Here is a 25666-nt window from a genome sequence, read left to right as displayed (position 1 = left end):
AACGATAATAAGTTGCATTTTCAGCACCTTCATCTAAGATAAATAAAACGACGATTTTAAAGTTTCTCTCTCTTCTAGTCTTTTCCTCCATCGCACTTACACTTCCTGCAGCTTTCCTAAATTGCTTCAACACCACACACTTCGGGAGAGACTGCTATAAATAAATCGTCAGTGGTCGAGGTTCTCTTATCGGGTTCACTTGATCACGATGACGTCATGTTGATTGGTGCACGTGACGACGTAGTTGTTATTCATCAAAGATTAGTCGATACGAAGAAGCCAAGAACATACCATTCGCCATGTTTTGTTGGCGAGTTGGTGTGATGGTGCTGAAGATTTCAAGCGCTGATTTCGAAGTGAACAAAGACTGACTGGCTCTGACTGACTCTTGGACTTTTCGTTGGAAAATATGCCCGATCTTTCGAACCTTTTTCTTTTCCTTGGAATGTGACGGCTCCGTGCGAGCTGGTAGAAAAGGAAAATAGAGTTTTGTGTGTTGAGATGAAAAATGTGTGTGATGGAGACAGAAACACTTTGCGAATTCCCACTTGAGTAGTTTCTATTTTCCTTATCTGATCATGGGGTCTCGTCTGATCAGCAACTCACTACGATTGGCTTTTTGCAGAAATGATTCGTGATTTTATTGTTTTTTCCTCGCCTCTATTACCTCTTTCCTATTTCACTACGAGAAGGATAAAAAGGACTATCACGTTGTGTTAGACTAGGATGTTAATGTCCAAGTGAGTGCTGATTAAAATGAATCGATTTCAAGGACATTGGTAAAAACCTGCCGAGACAGACACAGAGAATGTTGGAGAGACACGATTTTGTTTTATTCTCAAGTACATGTTTGTGACAGATACAGACATCTACAACAAAGTTGGAAGAATATCAGAAAGCAGCATTAACATTGGTCACTGCTAATAGTCATTAGCGATTAATAAAAGACCCGGAGAGTGTGTTTAAAAACAACATTATCGACAACGCATTGAAGTGTTTCGGGTGACATTCACGTAATCAGTTGTAGATACATCTGCTACCACCTTAATCAATATCTGCCGTGAAACAGCGATGAAGTCGGCCGATGAATGTGTCGTGTCGGAGGAATCGACGGCCTCGGCACAATCGTCGGTTTGTGCTGATCAGAAACACGTCATGACGAGGAGACGGATATTCAAGAACCTACTGTTCCTGGCGTTCGGTCACTTCCTCGTATTCACCGCCTTCGACTCGTTGAGCAACTTACAGAGTACCATGAACGGAGAAGGTGGGGTAGGGATGGTCTCGCAGGCCTTCATATTTGCCAGTTTTACGGTGTCGTCTTTTTTCTTGCCTACTGTCGTCATCAAGCGGTTCGGCACCAAAACGGCACTAGTCATCTCCATTTTCTGTATATGCCCCTACGTTGCTGCTAACATGTATCCCAAATGGACCACGCTCTTCCCAACGGCGGTGATGAGCGGACTGGCTTTCGGTCCGCTGTGGGCTGCTCGAAGCACGTACGTCAACGATTTGAGTGCTCAATATTCTCTATTGACTGGTACTAGAATAGACACGGCGAACGCTTGGTTTTTCGGCGTCTACTCTTTCTTCCACGAGAACGCGGAAATATGGGGCAACGTCGCATCTTATCTGGTCCTGAGGAATGTGAACGTTGTCATCGAAACGAATGTCACCAAATTCGATCGAACAAACTGGACGTGCGGGGCGTCATTCTGCACCAACGACGCGTCTCTTTCGCATGGCTCAAATCCAAACTTGGAACCGCCTTCAGACGACAAACGTTACTTCCTGTGCTCGATGTACGTTGCTCTCGTCCTCGTCGCGGGGATCCTGGTGGAACTATTACTGGATCCGATGGAGAACGAACCCAGAAGAGAACATCATGGAGCATCGTGCAAGTCACTGTCGGCAACCTTCCGACAGCATAAGAATGTCAACCAGCTACTGCTTTTGCCGCTGTCGTTCTACTGTGGTCTGGCAGATGGATTCTACAACAGCGATTTCACCAAGGTAAGAGCATGCACATAGTACACGCGTGTTTCCGATTCAAACAATGGGTGGGGTTTACTCGCGTCGAGAAGGTGAACATAGTGCAAGTCGGTTTTAAGCTGCTGTATTTTATACTGTACATTTTTTTAACTCGTCAAACAGGCGGGAGGATAAAAACCTGACGCAAAGAAATAAAAGCAGTTTCGATTCTCAGTGTTGCCAATAAAGTATCTGGAGAAATGGTTACTATAAGGCAAGGGTGGCCACACACACACAAATTGTTTCTGTTCAAGGGCCAATATAACGGTTTAGAGCAGTGGTTCTCAACCGGGGGCCCTAGGATACTCCATGGGGGCCATGGAGGAAAATATCGCAAAAGGGGAGCCATGGCTGCTGATAAGGGGGCCATGAAGAAATTTATTAAAAGAGTGACCAAAAAAATTTAATTTCAAACAAAATGCATAGAATATTTTTTTCGCAATTTTTCCCCTATTTAAGTAACACTAACGTTTGATTGGTTGGCAGGATATTTCAATGCCGAACATAAATAAGGATCTGAGTAGTTGAAAGATGAAATTTAGCACTTGAAATATCAAAAATTTTAAGAGTTTCACAAAAACAATGATTTTTTGCGCGTGTGTGTAACCAATTTCTCATAAGTAGAGCTCTGATTTTTATGACCTACAGATGAAACGTTGTCGCTCTGCTGATAAGTTATTAGCAACTGATTTTTATGACCTAAAGAAGAAACGTAGAGCCCTTGTCATGAGTTTGTTATCAATAATTATAAGGTTTTGAGATGAATGTATATATGCATACAGTATCACTTTATTGACAGTGATTGACAGTAACATTTATTTGAAGACAACCAACCAAAAAACAACGTTAAATGCGGGTAAAACGGTTTTGTTGGTATCAGAAGAGACGGGGCAACAATTTTGTAATTGGGTTTATGAGCACACTGTGTCTGTATAAAAAGTTAACATTTTTATTTTAATAACTATACAACCCCTCGTAACATGAACGACATATCCGAATACTACACGTTATTTGGATAATTTTTCTAACTGTACTATTCCTGTGTAGTGTGAACGCGGTTTTCCAGTAAAATACCATACGTCTTGTTACCTATGCACCCTGTACATTATATTTAATACTGTTTGTGGTGTGAAATATTGTGTAAGCCAAACTCACACGTTGCTTTGTTCGCCTGCGAGACAGAGGCCACATTGTGAACCAAAAAGCCACTTGGAGATAGCTTGTAATTCAACAAGACAGATTTCCATGATGAATGTAAATCTCACCGTATCAAAATTATAAATCAGTAAACCCATAATTTTTTATTTGAAATCTGATTATTTATGATTTCTGATTAGCTTCAAATTTTGATACACCCAAATGCAAATTTACGCAAGAAAAACTAATTTGTAAATAATTCAAACTTCATCCTGTACAGTAACTTGATGGCATTATGCCGTCTTCAAGCGCAATGTTCACATTTGATTGAAAAAAATTTATTACAGTATATATTTTTTTTACTGTGTTGCATTATGTTTATTTTGATTTTTCTTTATTTTCATAAATTAAAAATAAATTAAATTCAATCTTATATTTATACTTCAAAACAATATTTGAACAATTGTTTTTTAACGGGATTTAACGGGTTTTAAATGGGGGGGGGGGAAGGGGTAGGAAATTAATCATGGTCGCAAGGGGGGGCCACAGGAATGAGAAATGGTTGAAAGGGGGCCATGGGCAAAAAAAGGTTGAGAACCGCTGGTCTAGAGCATAGTTTCCCAACCTTTTTTGTCCCATCGCCCCCTTCTTCAGAAATGTTTTTCTCCCATCGCCCCCCAACGCAATATAACCCACAGGGTCCTATGCTATACCCGTAGCTTCCACCGCCCCCCTGGAATATTCCATCGCCCCCAAGGGGTCGTTAACGCCCACGTTGGGAATCACTGGTCTAGAGCAGTGGTTCTCAACCTTTTTTTGTCCATGGTCCCCTTTCAACCATTTCTCATTCCTGTGGCCCCCTTGCGAACATGAATAATTTTCTACTCCCCATTTCTCCCCCCCCCCCCCACATTTTCCCATTAGAAGATAGTTATTCAAAAATTGTCTGAAGTATAAATATTTTTGAATTTAATTTGATTAATTTTTAATTTATGAAAATAACGAAAAAGCAAAATAAACATAATAGAATACAGTAAAAATAGGATAAATCCCTTGGGATCACAAAGGGTCTGTCTCATCACAATGTTACTTTTTGTAAAGTTTATTGTTTGGTGTTTTTCTCAGTTTGATTTGTATGTTTTATGTGTTGTGTCAGTCCAATTTAAAAAATATATATATTTTCAATCAATATAAACTCTGCGCTTGAAGACGGCACAATGTCATCAAGTTACTGTACTGGATGAAATTTTTATTATTTCCAAATTAGTTTTTTCGTGTAAAAGATTATGGTTTCATTGAGAAATGTCAGGCAACTCTAATTTTAACAAATACCATTTTAATGGGAAAAATATCGTTTCAACGAAAACTTTTCTAATCCCTCGGATAGGTTTACATAGGAACAATATAAAAATCTGGAATTCCTTTGTAACGAAATTTCGTTATTACAAAGTGATTTCTCGGGTCTCTCGGAGTTCCGGTCTAATGGGGTTTGACCAAAGCGTATTAATAAAGGGTCTTTAATACGCTTTGGGTTTGACTGTATTTCCCGGCAAAAAAAAATCGGACATTTTTAAAGTAAAGTAATTGAACTTTGAAAGTCCTTTTTATAATGATTATGTCCTTTTTACTTTTATAAATTTAGGAAGGAAACAAAAGGAAGAAAGGGTGGGGAGAAAAAGGAAAATGGCCAAGAGACGGGCTCGGCTGTGCGTAAATGCCTCGAAATTCCACTTGTGAGCAAGGGGATTCGTGCCTCACTCTCAGTTTTATGACAAAATTTCACATTTATGAGACGTATGACTACGGGCACGATTAATCTCTATATCTATAGCTTTCAATATTAAAATATTTCATTTATACGAAGCACAATTTCAATTATTTGACATTTTCATTTTGATTCGAACTCCAGATCTTTGGCATTTAGACATTATTTCCAACTATTAAATCCAAGTAGTTTTTGCAGATTGTGAAAACGTGTCGCTGAATTGGTTTTGCATGCGTGTTATCAACACTAAAAACCATAAATTTTAGGTTGACAGATACAAAGAGACGCATTGAGCGGGTTATGGACATTTCAAAGTGAAGACTTGCGTGAGAATTTATTGCACGTTTTTTAGAAATCGGCAGATGCAGTGAGTCTCTAATAAACGGATTTAAATTGCTTTAAATGTAGTCATACACCTTTTTAGATTTTTTTTTCTAATGTCCACACAACATTGTTCGTGTAGGATAGGAAAATTGCATTGAAATTATTTAGGATGCTGCAGGCCAGTAGTAGGGCAGTTAAAAGGAAGCATTACAGTATCGATTAAAAAAACTTTAAAGATGTGATGTCAATCTTAGAGGAAGTCCCAATACAGGGGCGGCTCGAGCTTACATGCCGCCCGGGTGCGAAGCCTCATGTGCCGCCCCTACTGGCGACCCTGCCAGGAGGCTGATAGGGCTTCGGTGAAGGGCACATGGAGATAAACCTGATTTTTTTTCACAAGAAAATCGCACATCATTGTTTACAGTGCAAAATCTGCGTGACCATACGTCCCGCTTTTGAAGTAGAAAATTTTTGTCTTTGTTTTTTGTGTTCTAGAATTATTTTACCATTCTTAATAAATGCCAGATAACTTAATCCTTGAAAGAGCACTTATTTTTGTGAGCCATCATCATGATGATATCAAGATGATATTTAACGGGGTAATTTTTATTAAGAACATTTTTTCAAAGGTGTTTCTGGTATTCCAGGGGCCGGAGAAGTGAAAAACCAAATTTTTCCCTGACCGTCATTTGACTATTGTGGATCAAATTCTAAGTGAGGGTATGGTCCCCTAGGCTGGGATCTTTTGCAGGCCCTCTCATAGTCAGATTTCTCACGGCCCCTTCTATAGTTAATTTATAGCCTGAAAAAGCCAAAAAATTATGAGAATTATCCCGGGCTCTTGTGGGGGCCATGGGGGAGGGAACCAAAATGCACACATGGTCCTTGTAATAGAGTACAGGGGTGGCGCTTGGCCATGCGACCCATTGCGGCCACACGGGGCACCGCTTAAGAGGATGCTAAATCCGGGGTGAATGGGTAAAAAAAAATTCCATTGGCCAAAAAAAACCAAACTGCCGGCTCTGGAGGGGCGCAAAATCCGAAATGAAGGGCCGAAAAAAATGTTTTGTTAGGAATTGTTTGGATAAATTGTGTGGGTGGGGCATGACCTTCTAAGGGTAGGGCTGACAGGGCTCCAGCTTGAGGCCCGGGACAAAATCCTTATAACTTTTCTTTTTTCACTATAAATTGACTGTAGAAGGGGCTTCGTGGAAAATCGGGCATGGGCCCCACGAAAGATTCCCTGACGCAGGAGGTAGGGGCTATGGAGGGAGCAATAAGTAGGAGGCGCAAAAAATAAGTCCCTCACGGGTACAGATTTTGTCTCGAGCCGCCCAGATAGCTTACATTCTTGTTTCTGGTATTAAGATCAGAGGCCTTGTCTATTTTCTCAACGTTTCCGTTGTCGAGACTCAAAAGCCTGATGTGAATTTTTACTGTGTTAAATTTTGTTGTCTTAAGTAAAGTCTACGCTGCCGCCCCTTGCAACCTGTTGCCCGGTTGCGCCGCACCCCTCGCACAAACTGCCCCGTCCCAATACATTATCACAGCAATGTAGTTTTAAAAAATTAAATTTCGCGGGTATTTTTCCTCATGTATGATTTGGTCTCTTGGAGTTCGTTATAACGGAATTCGACTTTATTTCTTTTCAGCAGAGGTAATGGATTGGCACCCCCATTCAAAATTCATAAAAAATACCCCAGAGCAATCATTCGCTCTATTCGATTTTTATAAATATATTCCCCATCAGACCACTGAGTGCTGGCTGAAGATAGCTTTGTTCTAAACTAAATGGCTATTCGTCTGTAATTGCATGAAAACGATGGGTTTTTTTACAATTTAGCTTTCATTTTTCACCCATCTGCTTCTTGGATTACATTTACTACCAGCACTCAAAAGAATGTCAATGAATGGTCAACAAATCTTTGTCTGTTTTCTTTATGGCAGCCCTCTTTGAATGAAAAGTCTTAACACACAATTTTCTGTCTTTACAGTTACTCCATTTTGCTTAAACCTCTTCTATAGTTTGTGTCAGGGCCTACTATCACCCCCAAGTCGTAAAACCACCGAAATTACATGAATCACTTTTTTTTATTTCCTTCCTCATGTTAATGTTACTTGAATGGGGAAGAGTTACGAAAAAGATATTCTATGCATTTTGTTGGAAATTAATTTTTTTTAGTCAGAGTGACTAAAAAAAATTTAATGTCACAAATTTCTTCGTGGCCCCCCGTATCAGTAGCCGTGGCTCCCCTTTTGCAAGATTTTCATCCGTGGCCCCCCTGGAATATCCTAGGGCCCCGGTTGAGAACCACTGGTCTAGAGCATTATCATCTATTAGTCGCACCAATAAAATGACAGAGATCCGAAAATTCGCATATTTGTACACGCCATAAGTACTTATAATATGGCATTTTTTTTTTAATCGCCAAACTTTTACACTGTTGATATTGTGTTGGCTTTCATCCTTCATAGCCATATTCATTGTTTATCTGGTTGCGTTCCCAGCCAGAATCAAAAATTCGTTTCTTCTGCAAATTAATTCCATCAAATCTATTTTTTTCATAGTTTGATTTTCATAAATGAAACATATGTTCCAAATTTTCTTCAGTTATTATTTTGGCAAAATATACAATTTGCCAAAGAGATGGTGGAAAGTATTCGTAAAAAAATTGACCGTGTGCCAAGCATCATGTGCAATTTGTGTGTTTGAAAAGGCAGCATGGTGATAAAACATACCAAATTATTTTCGCCACTAAAAATAATGAATGCAGAGGAGTACAAGTAGTATATAAACAACTATACCACAGAAAGTGCCCCCCTCCTCCTCCCTCTTTCCCTCTCCATTTTTCTTTTTCCCTCTCTTTTCAAGATGGCTGTCTATTTTCAAGACGTCTACTTCCCGTGATCGACAGCAGATGGCAGCACCACCGATTTTTTTTTATCTTTCATATTTTATTTCCTGAAAAAACTCCCCTTTTCGCCGGGATCGAACCCATGACAGCTGATAAAGCCTTTCAATCTAAAGATTCATTCCAACTAGCATTCTAACTTACATCTCTGTTCATTCCAACTAGCATTCTAACTTACATCTCTGTTCATTCTAACTTGGGTCCTGGGGATGTACCACCTTCTGATTCTTAATAAGAATCCGCTTCTTAACTATGGATTTGATCTTTAGTTAAGAATCGAGAGAGAACTTTGCTACCACATTCTTAACTAAGAATCGTTTTCGTTCCATAGTTAAGAACCAAGGCTACCCACTTCTTAGCTTGATTCTTAGTAAACATTTTTTTTCTTCTATGCGAGAGAGAACTTAAATTCTTTCTTGAATAGAAGTTTTTTTATGATTCATATTTTAAAAAATGGAAAAAAAATTAACAATGCATTTTTATTTCCAAATAAGGAATTTCAGACGTTTTAAGTTATCGAAAAGTTATCTGAAGGTTGTGTGGGAGAGTTGAAAACAGTGTTAGAGTCTCTATATACAGCACATATATGTTGATAATAGTGATAAAATATCGGATCATTTCAATAAAGTTTGATAAATTTTGCTACATTTATCACATTTACCAGTGATTATGCATAATTCTCAAATTTTCAATCCATAAATATCATGAGCGATGAGTCGTAAATACAATTTTTTTCATATTATGGGAACTTATAGATTTGAAATTTTTTATTCGTTTAAAACTTGAGAGAAAATTGAATTTCGCCCACAAAATATGTGAGATAAAGCTTTAATCGGCCGAAATATAATTGTACATAAATTAAAAATCATTATTAGCCTGCTGCTGCGTTTGTTTTTTTTCACATACTTCGGTGTACGTGAAAAAGCCAACATTACAGAAGCGATGACCATTTTTAATATTGATGTATTATCTGATCACTATATATTATTTTTATTTGGCCACGAAGCAGCTATGCAATCCATGTACATCACCACGTTCAATTCACCATGACAATTAATTTAAAGAAACATGAAGCATATTATAAAAATTATTGTTAGTCTTGTAATGTTAGCTTCACTTACATACATAATGTAAACACAACGATGATTCATTTATCGCATTAACCATGGTTTGACAATTATGCATAATGACCTACAAATGCGATAGATTCACGGTATATGAGCAAAATTTATCAAACTTACCAAAATGGCCGGTGATTATTTATATAATAACAGCTCTTTATCACTTTCACCATAACATATATAGCACAGCCCCTCTTCATGGAGGGTGGCAGGGATCCATCCCAGTGAACGTGGGATGAATCTTTGATTCGAATCATATCGGATGATTAAGTATGGATATGTTTCTGTTTTTTACTGCAACATGTTACAAAAATATTATGTACTTATCATTTCTTCAAAACCGTATTCACATTTGCTGAAATAATCTCCGCCATTTTTTCAGGCTAGCGTCGCTCTAAAATTTCTTTTCCTCTCCATCTTGTCAACAACAAGCTGTTGTTAATTTTTAGCTGGGCGCTGATTGGCCAATGGCGAAATTCCCCAAAAGAGAAATTTATCGGCCTGTCCATCGTCACGTGATCTTAAGAATAACTTTTAACAATCACACCGTGGTTGCATTCGGAGCTCTATTCTTAACGTGATTCTTACGAACCGATTCTTACTTATGGATGATTGGTTATTAAGAATCAGAAGGTGGTACACATACCGCTGTGCACCAATTTTTGTATATCACTCCGTATCCTTTATCTCTATTGGTTGTAATTTTACCCGCTCCTTCATTACGTGTTAAGGAACGCGTACCAATTTTTCCTCAGATGTGAAATAGGAAAATTCTTTTATTACGAATTTACATAGATAATAAAATTTTCACTGTTTTCCAAATTTCGTTGAAATAAAAACAGTTGATAACACTAATTAAAATAGGGAGCGGTGCTTCTCAAAATACTTTTAGCCCTGGTTTTATATATTCTGTGGGGGAAGGAAATCGGCATTCAAATATTCATACATTATTACAAAATATATAGGAATGCTGCAAAATATCAAACACACAGCACACACACAAAACAAGACAAAATTAAATTAAAATTGTGGTGAAATCTGGTTAGAGTGTGGGGTTAAATTAAATTGGTGTCTTGAGGTCACGAAAGCGAAGTATGCCTGAAAGGGGGGGGGGGGAAAGGTGAAAATGACAAGGAATGACAAAATATACCAACAAAAACGTGAGACCAGAGATCGCTAGGGTTAACAAAACTTATGAAATCACATTCATTTTAGCGTTGTATAAGGGGGATTATCACAAAAAAATTCTTGCAAATGGCAAAACAAAATCAAATTATTATACTCATGTTAGAATTTACTAATGATTGAATTTATATTTTGACAAAAAAAAATTTGGCTCTGCTAAAATTAAAAAAAAGAAGGTGCACAAAAAAAGAAATGATTGAATGAGGTACCTCATATACACTGCTCAAAACAATTAGGGGGGCAAGCAAAAAAGTGAAGAAAACCGTGCGAGACAGCCACGTATTGGCATACAATGGATAGTACACGCGTATCAATGCGCAATACAGAAAAAAGACGCAAAAAAAATTTGGAATTAAGCTTTAATTCTTTGAAAATATGGAAAAAACATGAAAAGATGATTTAGGGCAACAATTTGGTTACATGTAAACGATAAAAAAAGTACTGTTTAGACATGATGCATGAGTTTTAATAGGGCGTGTGGTCTCCTCGAACAGCTAAGACTGCTGCACACCTGTTTGCCATGGATGCGATCAGGTTATCGATCAGACTTTGGGGAATACTGTTCCACTCCTCAAGAAGTGCAATCTGCAAGTCTCGGACAGTAACAGGCGGCCTTGGTCGCGCAGCAATGCGTTGTCCGATAGGATTCAGGTCAGGAGAGCACGCTGGCCATTCCATACGCTGTATTGTTTCAGCTTCAAGCATGTTCTCCACCAGACGAGCTCTATGCGGTCGGGCATTATCATCCTGGAAAACAAAGGAATCTCCAATGGCTCCAGCGTAAGGGATGACACTAGGTCGCAGTATCTCGTTTGCATACCTTCGGGCCGTCAAAGTGCCATTCCGAATGATATGCAGGTCCGTACGTCTGCCTATGCTGATTCCACCCCATACCATCCAACCAGCTCGTCTGTATTGTGACCTTTCACGAACGAATGCGGGGTTATTTCGAGTACCCCTGTCCCTCCATACCAGAACACGTCGGATGTCACTCCAGACTGAATCGGGACTCGTCTTTAAACAGCACTTGGCTCCAATCATGTTGCTCCTAATCTCGATGTTCAGCAGCCCATTTTCTTCGGGCCGTACGGTGGCGTGGGGTCAACGGAATGCAGACCATTGGCCTACGTGCATAGAGCCCTCCCTCATGAAGCCGATTACGTACTGTTTGGCTGGACACCCTTCGTCCTGTTGCAAAGAGCAACCGTCTTTGCAGCTGCGTAGCATTCTCTGTTCTGTTTCGACGGGCTGTTAACCGTATATACCGGTCATTAGTTGCTGTAGTGGCGCGTGGCCGACCTTGCCCTGGTCGACGTCTAACATTTCCTGTTTCTTGGAATCGATTCCACAGCCTTGCAACAACACTTCTGGCGACTCCAACAGCGTCCGCGACACTACGTTGTGTTTGCCCGGATTCCAGTCTGCCTATAACACGACATGCCATGGATTCCGGTAAATCACGTTGTTGAGACATCCTCAAGTCACCTTGTCTCAAAAAACAATACTGCGCAATCGAATTTCACAGTTACGGCAGTAAAACAGACGTTTCTGCAACATCCCGATTTCTGCCCTTATCTCCTTTTTCTGGTTTTTGACGTCATGAACTTTGATTTGCATATGAAGTTTTCTTTTTCCGTTTCGTGCTAGGCTTTAAATTATGGATGATTCATTTTATGTTACTTATCGGTATACATCTTTGCGTAATTTTGTAAAAACCATGTGCTCCCCTAATTGTTTTGAGCAGTGTATATTATTACGGTTGAACATCGTGGTATGATGCTTTCCCCATAAAACCGGATACACACTAGGCTAACGTGACATGTTACCACACGTTAATGCGTGTGATATAAAGTTCCACCAGTAGTAGTAGTTGAGTCTTCTGTAGGTACGTTCACACCGTGCTGACACAACGTGGTAAAGTCTGTGATGATGAAATCTGACGTAACACGCAAAAATCTATGCACACTACTCTGACGTGACGTGGGAGCACGTAGAAATGCGTGCGATATTATTTCCACCTATGAGCCTTCTGTAGGTACGTTACGTTCACACTGTGCTGACGCGACGTGGGAATGTGTCGGATGATGAAATCCGACGTAACAAGCCTTGTTACGTGCCACAAAAAAATCAAACCTTTCAGATTTTCGTCAGTCGTGTGAGGCGTGTGAAGACGCCATATTTGTTTTTCTCGTTCCTTTTTGCTTCGTTCGTGTTTTGATCAATTTGGTTTTTTTTTCGCGTTTTGATTGATATAATTTTTTCCGTGTTTTCATTTAATTTGTTTTTTGCTCGTGTGTTGGTGATGGAAGAGCAACTGATCGAACACGTTCGGTCAAATTCTCTGCTGTATGAGAATACAGAAATCAAAATTCGCGGAGGAAGGCTTGGGACGAGATCGGAGGAAAACATGAAGTTTCAGGTCAGTAAACAAATTATTTATTTAGTCTTTGAAATTGTAAAATTAAACAAGTGTATTTGTGAATATGAGATAAATAAACATATACGTTACGGTAAATTTGATATATGCGTTTATTATACATAACAACTGGTTATTATGTACTTACTGATCGTCTTAGTGAGTGATAAATTGCCCTAAATTTATCACTTTTACCGGAGATTATGCATACTACCCAAGCATCATCGGTAAATTTAATAACTAATAAAAAAATTGTAGCTTTTATTGGCGATTATGCATAATAACCATGAGTGGCGTCGTTGGTAAACATGATAAAACGTGCTATATGATATACATAATAATTCATACATGCATTGTATCATTATATCGGAGTACGATAGTAAAATTTATTATCATTATATCGGGGCACAATCGTCAAATTTGTTATTATACCGGTATGACTATATTCATCAGACATACTTTACTCATTTGGAATTTTTTGTCATATTTATAAAATTCCCCAACTACATACATTAGGGTGTTATGCATAATCACACAAAAAGGTGATATATTCCTATTTATCATATTGCCAACGGCACTTGGTTATTATGCATAATCTCCTTTAAAGGTAATAATTGTTTTTTAGTACTTATCAAATTCACCAACGACGCTTGGGTGTTATGCCTATTCGCCCGTAAAAGTGACAAATTTATCAACCTCACCAAGACGATTGGTAAGTATGCATAATAACAGGTTTATCCAATTACCCTAATATATATATATAGCATTCTACACTATATTGAGCATATTGAGAAACAGTCGACGCTCATTATAAAGACTGCTACGGTAGTTCCCAATTATCTTACTCTATTTCTGCAATATTATTTTTTATAATATACAACAACGATTAGTCAATCAACTCCGTCGATTTACTATTCCACTATAAAACGAACACTTACAGGAAAGTATCCGTTTTAAAGTGCAAGCGGTGAGCCGGTCAAGCGAGAAAAAGAAATAACAATTCATTCCGGTTAAAGCGGGTAAAAGCAGTTTCAGCCGGTAAAAGCAGGTAGGCGGACGTACTAAGGCCACCCCAATGAGTTTTCACGATCTATTTTTCAGCCGCGATAAAGCGAGTAGCGAGAAGCGGTTCACTGTGGACGTACCCTGACCCATCTCAGCTTGTCTGTCGTTTGCATTCTTCAATCTGTGCTCTTCGGCCGAGAATCGTACTTTGGCCGCCATTTTGCCATTTTGTAAAAAGGGGAAACCGATAGAAAGGTTAAACACACTCAAAGACCATTTGTCCATTTCTTTGGGAGGGAGGGGGAAAGCCGATTTCCGTCGTTGTTTTGGTCGAGTTAATGATATTTATTGGTCGTTATATTGCAGCGTTTTTCCCAACCTTTTTGATATCACCGACCTCTTGTGTTGAAGGTCAATTTCGAGATGCAAGCCCCCAATAAAATTCAAAATCGTAGACGCTGGAAGCTGGGGACTGTAGCTATATGAGACTTCCTCAAATACATTTTATGAGGAGTCTGAGCCGCCTCTCCCCTCCGCCTTCGCAATAATTAATTAATGTACAATGCAACGCATCATTTCGCCTCTTTTGCGTATCTCTGCCCAAAATGTATTGTTTTGATAATTTGCGTATAAAAAATAAGTGCAATTATACAGTTTTACATAAGTAAATGTGTTTGTTATTCATGCAATGATGAGAGGTTGAAAAACAGTTATATTAAGACCCGTTCACATGTGCAATAAAACATCCCGGAAAGTTCCCGGTAACGGGGATTTTCGCTACAAACCATTCACATGACGTTTTGTTTATGCCAATAATCCCCCCCCCCTTCTTTCCGGAAGTCGTCACTGGTTACGTGAGTTGAACGGAAGTGGTTGATTCAATATGGCTGACGAAGGAACTTACAGTAGTTTTCGCGACGCAAAGGATTATGGGAGAGAAGGTCCCATAAGACCACCAATCCACCCCAACAAAGAGGGGCTTTTTTTGATGAGCTTCTCTTCCACCTTTTTTTCCCTACGAGGGGAAAAAATTTGCCATGCCGGTAATAATTAATCGCTTTGGTGATAATAACTATCATCAAAGCGACCCCCAATCTTGCACATGTGAACGGGGCTTTAGATAAAAAATAATATTGCAGAAATAGAGTAAGATAATTGGGAACTACCGTAGCAGTCTTTATAATGAGCGTCGACTGTTTCTCAATATGCTCAATATAGTGTAGAATGCTATATATATATATTAGGGTAATTGGATAAACCTGTTATTATGCATACTTACCAATCGTCTTGGTGAGGTTGATAAATTTGTCACTTTTACGGGCGAATAGGCATAACACCCAAGCGTCGTTGGTGAATTTGATAAGTACTAAAAAACAATTATTACCTTTAAAGGAGATTATGCATAATAACCAAGTGCCGTTGGCAATATGATAAATAGGAATATATCACCTTTTTGTGTGATTATGCATAACACCCTAATGTATGTAGTTGGGGAATTTTATAAATATGACAAAAAATTCCAAATGAGTAAAGTATGTCTGATGAATATAGTCATACCGGTATAATAACAAATTTGACGATTGTGCCCCGATATAATGATAATAAATTTTACTATCGTACTCCGATATAATGATACAATGCATGTATGAATTATTATGTATATCATATAGCACGTTTTATCATGTTTACCAACGACGCCACTCATGGTTATTATGCATAATCGCCAATAAAAGCTACAATTTTTTTATTAGTTATTAAATTTACCGATGATGCTTGGGTAGTATGCATAATCTCCGGTAAAAGTGATAAATTTAGGGCAATTTATCACTCACTAAGACGATCAGTAAGTACATAATAACCAGTTGTTATGTATAATAAACGCATATATCAAATTTACCGTAACGTATATGTTTATTTATCTCATATTCACAAATACACTTGTTTAATTTTACAATTTCAAAGACTAAATAAATAATTTGTTTACTGACCTGAAACTTCATGTTTTCCTCCGATCTCGTCCCAAGCCTTCCTCCGCGAATTTTGATTTCTGTATTCTCATACAGCAGAGAATTTGACCGAACGTGTTCGATCAGTTGCTCTTCCATCACCAACACACGAGCAAAAAGAAGGCTCATAGGTGGAATTAATATCGCACGCATTTCTACGTGCTCCCACGTCACGTCAGAGTAGTGTGCATGGATTTTTGCGTGTTACGTCAGATTTTATCATCACAGACTTTACCACGTTGTGTCAGCACGGTGTGAACGTACCTACAGAAGACTACGACACGTCAGCGTAGTGTGATAGTGATAGGAACCGAGAGACACCCAGGCTCTGTCACACTCAGTGATATAAGCACATTGTCCCTGGGGACTCGGGTGCCTCCGGGGAAACCTAACCATTTATTGATCTTGAGAAAGATATATTACATACATGGGCAGGTGCCATTACGCACCTCGCCAGTAAACAAGTATAAAATTTGTAATCGAAAAATGGTGATTCTGTAAATAAATCACAGGTTATAAATCACATAATAATCGTCATAATCGGGAATAGTTCTTGATAAAATTTGATCTGCTTCTCTTCAGGGATTTTCATTGGATCAGTAACTATCACATCAATGAAAGCTGTCAATCTACTGCTGGGTTGATCTAATCGCTGCACCGTGTGGTTTGATTTGGTCCAAAGACATTCGTCAGTAATTGCTGCCTGTATCCAGCTTTTCGATAAGCCAGCGTGGATCAAACTATTCTCGACTACTCAGGCTCCTCTTCTTCATCCTCTTCTCTAAACAGATGTACGAGATCGCTGTCTGGGCATAGTTGACGTCGTAGTCTAGTGGATCTCCTAACTGGCATAGGTGGCTCTCTATCTGGTTCTGGCTCCGGGACTGTAGTTCTGATATCCTCAGGGTGCTGCTCTAGAAAGCGGACCAGTTTACGTATTTTACTTTTCGAATCTTCCCGCTTCAGGATGCACTCAAGCCAAGGTATTCGCAGATGTTCAGCTGGCTCTCTGAAGTGGAAAGCCGTTGTCTTGGGGCATAGAGTTGCGTAGTGAAGAGGCGTGCCTATGGCCAAACATGAGCATTTATCACTGGGGATTGATTTGAACCTATGAAGGTTAGCCGGAAATGGACCATGGCCCGTTACGAACATAATCATCTCACGTGACCATTTACGGTTCCGAGGCATTACATGTCGCAGGATGCTATGAGTTGATCGACCCGGCTCTGTGTTGTCATCCCACCTCTGTTGCCATTTATTCATTAGATCCTTCCATAGGATTGCTTTGGCGTGTGATGCGGGAAGCAGCAGATCACCTGTAATGATTTCGCATTCGGTAGCTTCCTTCGCCGTGGTATCCGCCAATTCATTACCCCATTGGCCTATATGTGCTTTTACCCAAGAGAGGCTTATTCTGGTGTGATTGCAGAGAAGCTTTCTTATTGTCCTAGCCATTTCATGACTAGACTGAGGATTAGAGACCGCCAGTATGCTAGAGCGACTGTCAGATCTAATTAGGGCAGTTTTTCGATGTAAAGAAGCATCTAAGACTGCGTTGTAGATGGAGAAAAGCTCAGCCTGAAACACTGAGTTATCATCCTTTAGCTTGACCGACCATCGGGCTATTACTTGTTTACCTTTAGTCTTAACGTATGCTGCTCCAGTCCCCTTTTTCCGACTTTGATCCATCCGTGTAATATATAAGTGTGGATGACTGAAGCAGCTCACCTTCGTTTTCTGGTTCGTCAAAACGTATTTGGCTGTTCCGCAGTCGTTGAGACTGTCTTGTGGAGCTGGAGTAGGCGAGCCGATTTAGCTAGAAACTCCATTTTCAGGCTCAACGGAGGGAGGCCCAAGATAGTCTGGAGAGCATTTGTCGGGGTTGTACTATAAGCTCCTGAGGTGTACAACAGGTATCCTCTCTGAATTTAGTTCAGTCTGTTTGAAAGCTGTACCTGAGGCGATGCACACCAGATTGACGCACCGTAAGCCATAGTTTGCTCTGCCACCGTCAAATAGAGGATTCTGCGCATTTCTTGATTAATGCCCCACTTTGCTCCGGCCATAAGTCGCATCTTCTGCAGGGTAGCAGCAACTTTATCCTTCATTTTCTGGATATGGGACTCCCATTTGAGATCTTGGCTAATGGAAACTCCTAGATACAACAATACCGTAGTTCTTTTTATTGTCTTTCCCATCATCCAAATCGATGGGGGGGGGGGCGCTTCTTTGAGATCCAGAGAAATCTCGTTTTGCTCGCCGACAGGCAAAGGCTATGGGATAATAACCAATTTGTGATGGATTGGAGCGCCTTTTCCGCTAGCTCTGCAGTTCCTTTGATCGTCTGGTGAGACGCAATAACAAGTATATCATCGGCAAAGGCCTGGACACGGATATTGGCTGGCCACTCCATTTTCAACAGCTCGTCGAGAACTAGATTCCATAAAAGAGGACCCGAGCACGACCCTTGTGGTGCTCCCTTTTGCAGATATTTAGTAGTCGATCCCGCGTCAGGAAATGATGCAGAAGTGGCAAAATCGATGGCAGACAGAACGCAAAGTGGGCAGGAAAATATATGCCCTCCTCCCCACAGCTAGATACAAATATGGGAAATGGACCAGAGAAATGGTTATATTCTTTTCTGAACATGGTCCTTTCCCAGAATATCTGGCGAGGTTTCATCGACAGAGAAATGCAAATGTGGCGGGGAGGGCACGGTCATCCACTACGCTACAGCCTGCCCGTTGACCAAAGAATTCCACTTACAAATCCCTGTTGCTGATACACAGTCTTGGAAGTTGAAGGTCTTCCAAAATCCTGGTACTTATCATAAGATTAAAAATCTTATCAACTTTATGGAAAATAATCAAGAGTTATACATCTTCCCGAGACCTATTGCATATGAAGACAGAGAAGATCCCTTGGACTCTGATTCGGACTCAGACTATGTACCATAACTGCGACGTCTTCCCTAACCCCATGTGCTATAAAATATATATAGTAATATTTTGATGAAATTTATCATTCTCATTGTCAGTGATGCCAGTATGTATTCGTTCCATGTTCATATATGATATATTCTTTTATCCAAAGCATATACTTCAGATTCAATGTTTAATAATATCCTGTTTGAATTTTGCTACTCTGCTTTGAAGAGCTGAGCGCAATTGTTGATTGAATTTTTTTTTTTTTTTTATTGATTGCATTGTCGATAGAATTTTTATTTTTGTTTCAATTGTTGACTGAATTTTTATTATGAATCATGCGTAGTTTGTAGATGTTGTCCTATACGCATAATTAAATTTTATCCTATTTCATGTATATTCACTACGCTTATGTTATATACTATACAATGTTTACATCGTATCATCATGTATGTACGCTATATATCTTACGTTTCGTGGCATCGCTTTCTGTCTAGATCATTCCCAGAGCCCATCTGTTATAAAAATTCTGACATTGCACTTGGACACCTGCTTATAATCACATTATATATACTTTCTCAACTGCTATACGAAACGCCATAATTATTGTTTTTCATCAATATATTCATGTATTCGAATGTATACCGCCGGTGAATCCACTAGTGCGCAACTGAACCTTGTATATTCAAGTGAACTTTGTACTTTCTCCGGACTTGATCTCGTCATTAGGTCTATAATATCCAAATCTAAATAAGTCTCTACCTGGCAATGGAAAGTCCCCCCGGCTCCTTCAGCCTTGTGATATTATTAATACCAGCAATTGATCAATATTGATAATTCCCACTCACATATTTATAGTTCATTGGACCTGAATTTGTACATGTGTATCCCGTTTTTCATGTTCTATTTTCAGATTCGGACCTATGAAAAAAAACCCTTCCAACAGAAGACAAGATGAGAGAAGTTGGTGTTGCAGATTGGCTGATGGTTGGGGACACAGCACAGTGATGAAGGCGGATGGCTCGGAATGTTTTCGTTGGCCTCTTGCGGGCGATCCGCCCGAGCTCCATGGCGGGGGTTTCCGGGGCGGGGGGGGGTTGTGATTTTTGGGGATGTGATTGCCGTGATTCGGAGGCGATGGGGGCCTCGGCGGGGTTGGGCCCTGTGGCTTACGGTGTTTTTTTTTTTTTTTTTTTTTCCAGCATGGCCCAGCCGCAAGGTAGCCTGCTTATATCCCACAAGGGACAGAGCGGGGGCCATGTTTGGTGTTTGCAGTCACAATCGCAGCTTGTCGATCGTGCAGAATGTCACACAAAATTGCCTTGAGCTGTGGAGGGACAGGCATTTCCACGATTCGGCGAAGGATAGATTCGTACCGTATGTTATCAAAGGCACTTTCAATGTCTAGAGATATGACGGCTACATCGTTTCCTTTGTCTCGCTGAGACTTAATTTCTACCATCATATCTTCCAAAGCCATCTCAGCTGATTTGCCTTGTCGGAACCCATACTGATGAATGTGCCACCAGTCAACCCTTTCCGTGTAATACATGATGCGCTGAACTATAATTCGCTCCAATATTTTACCAACAGAGCAGAGTAAAGATATTGGCCTATATGACCTCAAGTCATTGGGGTTACGGCCTCTTTTAAGAAATAAGAGGAGCTTTCCGATTTTAAAATGACTTGGGAAACATTCGATTGAGTAGCACTTGTTGAATAAGGTGTGTAGTAGATCTGGAAAGGATCTGTTGATTGCCTTGGTCATTCGATTATTCACTCTATCCAATCCAGGCGCCTTGTTATTGTCTAAATTGTCTATAATCCTTCTTATTTCTGATTTGGAAATTGGTCTATCACGATATCTAGGAGAGTCAGGATGTGCTGCTACCTCATGAGAATCTTGTGTGGATTGGGTTGAAGAGACTGGGACATCTGGATATATTGTTTGAAGTTGTCGGGTGGCCGCTTCTAGGATTGTCTCGTTACCTGTCTTCCCCATCATGACTTGGGGAAAAGATTTACTTTTCATTGTTGCTCGATAGTTGGTGCCGTAAACCACCGTTACATCTTCACATGACTTTCTCCAAGACGCAATCTTAGTTTTACGTACCATTTTTGTATACATCGCCCGGTGTTTACAAAACATCGCCCGCAACCTGGGTTTGTCCTATTCTGATGCCTTCTGGAAACGCCTCTTCAAGGCTCTTGAATGTTTCCTTTCGATTTCTAACTCTTTGTTCCACCATTTCGACTGATTCTTTTTGTCATTGACTCTGTCATTGGTCTCGGCTGCAAGAAGTGTCCGGTCACTCGCCGTCGTCAGTACTTGGAACAAGGATTCTGTCGCTTTCTCCAGGTCTTGTGAAGTATAACATCTCTTAACATTAGCTATTTGGTCTGGAATGCAATTTTTAAGATATCCTGTAAAGTTTTGGAGCCTTCTTTGGGTGGTGCGATAACTTCTTCTTGTTGTAGTCATGGTAGTCGTTTTTATAGGCATATGGATATAAGAATGATTACTCTGTGTCGTCTTGTCCCCTACGTACCACTCTATATTTTGTGCCAGCACTGGAGAGTTGGTCAGGGTTAAGTCGGGCCATCCATAGCTTCCTGTGTGGCCATAAGTGGGTGTCTTATTATCGGCGTTCAACAAAATTAAATCTTTCGCCAGAATGAGATCTAGTATCATCTGACCTCTTTCATTATTATCATCATAACCCCATAGACTATTATGGCCGTTCCAATCAGAAGATATAATGATTCTATGTTTTGAGTTCTTCGTGATCATTTCCTCCATTTCTTGTATGACCTCGTATAAGTTCTTGTAAGGAGACGAGTAAGAACTTATTAGGACAAGTTCTTCTCCATCCACATGTAATTGAATTGCTACTGAATTTTCTTTGGTTTCCAAAGAAGCCCCATGGATACAGGTATTCCTAATGACAATTGCAGCCTTACCGTTTTGCGATAACCACCGCGGCCAGCTTGTCGGAAGACCCTTTAGCTCATAGCCATGCTCCGTGCGCCAAACCCATGGTTCTTGTATCATCATAATATCGATATTCTGACCATTTGCTGTTACTTCGAGTAAGTAGCTGGCCGCCTTGGCTCGATTAAGATTTATTTGAATGATATTGATGTCCGTTAGAAGCATCAAAAGTGTTTCACTTGGTATTATAAGTCTTGTGAGCGACACTGTTTTTCACATTTAGCAACTCCGACTCCCGGCCACTAGGCCACGCCGGCCACACACTAACAGGTGTGAGGAGCATTTTAGGCCCATTACCTTATGATTGATGTCCATTGCCGTCTGATGTGCCATGTTCATCATCCAACAGTTGATACACCGCCTTGCCTTGCATCCCGTCTGCCCATATTCAGTGGAAACATATGGGTTGGAATGACGCCACTGGTTTTCTTGGCACCGCCAGTGCGCCTCTCTCTGAATGCGGCTGAATCCAGTCTGTACCGACCTACTATCTGGCATTACATTGGTAGACCCACAAAAATTATAATAACGGTATCGATGATTCTTTGATGGCTTTGTTTTTGCCATAGTCCTATTAGCATGGTGACTCTCACTTCGAAGTTTGGTAGATAATGACCTTCGACTACTGGTGAGAGTATCATTCAACCTAGTGAATGATTTGTCGTTGTACACTACTTTGTCGTTAAATGTTACTTGTTTGCGGCGCCATTCTTCTACGATAGAATATTCATCATCATGACTAGGGAACCAAGTTTTACTTTGTTCACTGCAAGGACTTGGGTTCTGTTCCTCCTCCTCGCTATACATTACTTTGTCACTAGGTGTTGCTTGCTTGCGGCGTCATTCGTCCACGATAATGTATCGATCATGCTGTCCAGGGAACCAGAAGTTTGTTTGTTTATTGCTTGAACTTGAGTCCCACTGTTCCCGTTCGTGAGCCGTAGTTTCCAGAAGTTCGTGTGATTGGGGAAGAACAGTTTCTGCTCGCTGCTTTGGAGAGGTGCTCTGAGAATAATCATCGATACCCATACCAGTGACCTCAGCAGTTGTACAAGCTGTTCTCAAATTTCCGTCTGTCTGTAGGGAGCAATGAAAATATGTGTTATTTTTGATGTCCCAGGTAGTACTGGCCATGGCTCAGCTGTTACATTGTCATTCCGTACTGGCGGATCCTCGTCGCATTTCTCAGTACTGCTGTCCCGTATTTTCTTTGCATGACTGTCGCCTTTCCTCAGGACGACAGGTGTTTCTTTTCGCGGCCAGGAGTCATCTGATATATACGGCACATCATTCGTCTTTCGGGAGGAAGAGTGATCATCTTGACATATGGTATTCAAGTCTAATATCACTCTCTTACCCAAGAGCACTATTGGATTCAGTGCTATTTGCTTATTACGAGTCGTCGGTGTAAGATGCTTTGGTGTTTCTGTCTGTGTGGTTAGTGACGAAGCTTTATCCTCACAATTAACCGTAGTGGTAGCTGAAAAGTCGCTGGCACCGTCACTCACTTGCACTATCTCTGCTGTGACGTCCTCATTGGTTTTCTGCGGAAGACTGGTATAGCTCCTTGTTTTGTAATCATCTTTGGCGATTTCGCTCACAAGAGCAGACAAAAGTTTCTGTAACTTCTTCTGCACACCCAATGGCACACGGTTACGAATCTTGCCATTACCATTCTCTACCGACTTAACGATCGTGGACCAGAGATCTCCAGTGGCATCTATGAAAGAAACTAATTGGTCTTGCAGGGATTTTGTTCATTCTGCGGTATTCGTGGTCGATCATTTCCATTCCTGTCCGTACGGAGGTCAGTAAGTGTCGTCCATATTTCCTTGGCAGCATCAAAGGCATAATTGCCGTGTTGCGGTTCTTCCACAGAATATGTAGCGGAATCATTTTTTTCATCGATAGTGACTATCGCCTTCTTTTCTTGAAGTTTTGCTGCCATTTTCCTGATGTTTTCACCCGTTGTGCTATTAATAGCTTTTTTCAGCAAACGAAATTTCATCCTGTTCCCATTTATCTTCAGATGCGGAGAGTTCGAGTTCGTTAAGTGCGGAAAATTTAGGCTTACGTAGTAGCCTTGAAAACAAGGCAATGTCCGAGTATAAAAAGTATAATAATTCAATAAAATCTACGGTTGAACATAAGAAAATAAATTTTTTCCATCATTTCTTTCCGCAGCGACCAATTGCGAATCAGTCTAGGTATCAACCAGGCTTGACTTTCAATTTAGGCTCTCGCCTCTCCGCGAAACACGTTGAAAGAAACATGGCGGCGCAAGAACTCATCATCATCACACAACGCATCGTTCACCAGCTAGCACCATAATAGTTTTCTTTGTACCCACTGGGGTTAGCTGGCCGAAATTGATGTCGTTCGAATCAGGGATTGAAGATCTACATCGATATTACATAATCTTAAATAAACAACATGACAGACAGATATTTAATATTCCATTTCTTTCAGGAGCTTGAAGAATTCACATCCGTCAGCGTAGTGTGTATCCGCCTTTAGATTTGATCAATTAATATCATAAATAATTTGCACCATATAGAAAGAATGATATCGTTCTATATCGTAGTTATGGTATCTGATATTCGATATCTGACATTTCGATACATAACGATATGTACCAGATATTGTACTATGTCGTTGTGATACTGGGGTAACAGCTCATTTTTAAATGTTCCTGTTACTGGCACTCACATAAGGTTTTCCATCATGATGTTGACATTGGTGGTTAAAGCAGCATTGGTGAAGTTGCTTTTTTCCAAAGCAGCATTGGTGAAGTTTCACGAACGTTTCGGACAGAGGTGATTGACGAAATGTTCCGGTCAAATCACTCTTTCAGCACCGCTATTGTAGAAAATTTGATCTAATTTTTTTTCCCGTACCAAAAAATTCTCCTTCGTGGAAATAATTTTTTCCAAAAACTGCATGCTATTTTTCCAATTAGTTCAATTTTTATGAATTTTAAAACTATTTACAAATTTATGGGATACCCTGTATTAGTCTTGCGTTAAAAACAAACATTTCTGTTCATCCACAGGCTTTCATCGCTTGCTCTTGGGGCGTTTCGCAGGTGGGATTCGTGACCGTATCGTACGGTGTAGTTTGCGCATTCATGGACTGCACCACAGGTTTGTTCGTGAAATTCCTCGGAAGGACGGCTTTGTTCGTGTTCGCTGCGGTTTCACACTTTGCAATGTTGGTGACATGTCTCTTGTGGACACCCGATCCAGAAAAACCTTTAGTTTATTTTGTTCTCGCTGGTGTCTACGGGTTAGGAGCTAGCGTCTGGTGGTCCCAGGTTACGGGTAAGTTAAAAATTTCCAATGTCTTTTCGACTTTCTCTGCGTACTGTTTGCCCTTCAGCAATGCTCGAGGTAACGCATAAACAATGCATGTTTGTTTGGACAGTTTTATTTTGGTGGCCTCAAGTGAACGTGCGTAATGTTTTATTCGTTTCAGCTTTCTACGGAGTCCTGTTCAAGAAAGATGAAGAAGCTGCTTTCTCGTGCTTCTATTTTTGGAGTTCACTCGGTTCACTTTTGGCGTACGCTTACAGCGATTACGTTTGCACAAGACTGAAGATATTCGCACTCGTTATCCTTCTTGCGATCGGCACCTTTTCGTATCTTATTGTCGAGCTCAGGGTTCGTCGCTCGAAATGAAAACCAACCATCAAGTGTTATTAATAAGCTCACGTGAAAAGTTGCGAAGCCCCCCCCCCCTCATTCACACGCCCAATGATTAAGTAATACCAACAATATCCAATTGTAACGAAAATAATATTCCATTAATAAAGTTGTTTGATGGTTCCGTAGCACTAATGAACGTGCATC

General features: G+C 40.2%; 1 protein-coding gene across 1 annotated transcript; it reads left to right on the top strand.

Annotated features, from left to right (window-relative positions):
• Nucleotides 1–67: 67 nt before the first annotated feature.
• On the top strand, nucleotides 68–25666 carry LOC149088362 (UNC93-like protein). Its single transcript, XM_089247434.1, has 3 exons — nucleotides 68–2013; nucleotides 24871–25138; nucleotides 25293–25666. The coding sequence occupies exons 1-3, from the start codon at nucleotides 1072–1074 to the stop codon at nucleotides 25493–25495; spliced, it is 1413 nt and encodes a 470-aa protein (XP_089103560.1). The 5' UTR covers nucleotides 68–1071; the 3' UTR covers nucleotides 25496–25666.

Source organism: Pholcus phalangioides, unplaced genomic scaffold, assembly GCF_987345545.1.
Source record: "Pholcus phalangioides strain wild (caught in Gottingen) unplaced genomic scaffold, Ppha-v1.0 ptg000003l_1, whole genome shotgun sequence".
Classification (NCBI taxonomy): domain Eukaryota; kingdom Metazoa; phylum Arthropoda; class Arachnida; order Araneae; family Pholcidae; genus Pholcus; species Pholcus phalangioides.
This window is presented reverse-complemented; position numbering and strand designations above follow the sequence as displayed.

Bases quoted from the DNA above. Each gene is read 5' to 3' on its own strand.
- LOC149088362 (XM_089247434.1), top strand. From the start codon at position 1,072: ATGAAGTCGGCCGATGAATGTGTCGTGTCGGAGGAATCGACGGCCTCG. The intron at 2,014-24,870 runs GTAAGAGCATGC...GTTCATCCACAG, and splicing joins ACAACAGCGATTTCACCAAG to GCTTTCATCGCTTGCTCTTG. The intron at 25,139-25,292 runs GTAAGTTAAAAA...TATTCGTTTCAG, and splicing joins CTGGTGGTCCCAGGTTACGG to CTTTCTACGGAGTCCTGTTC.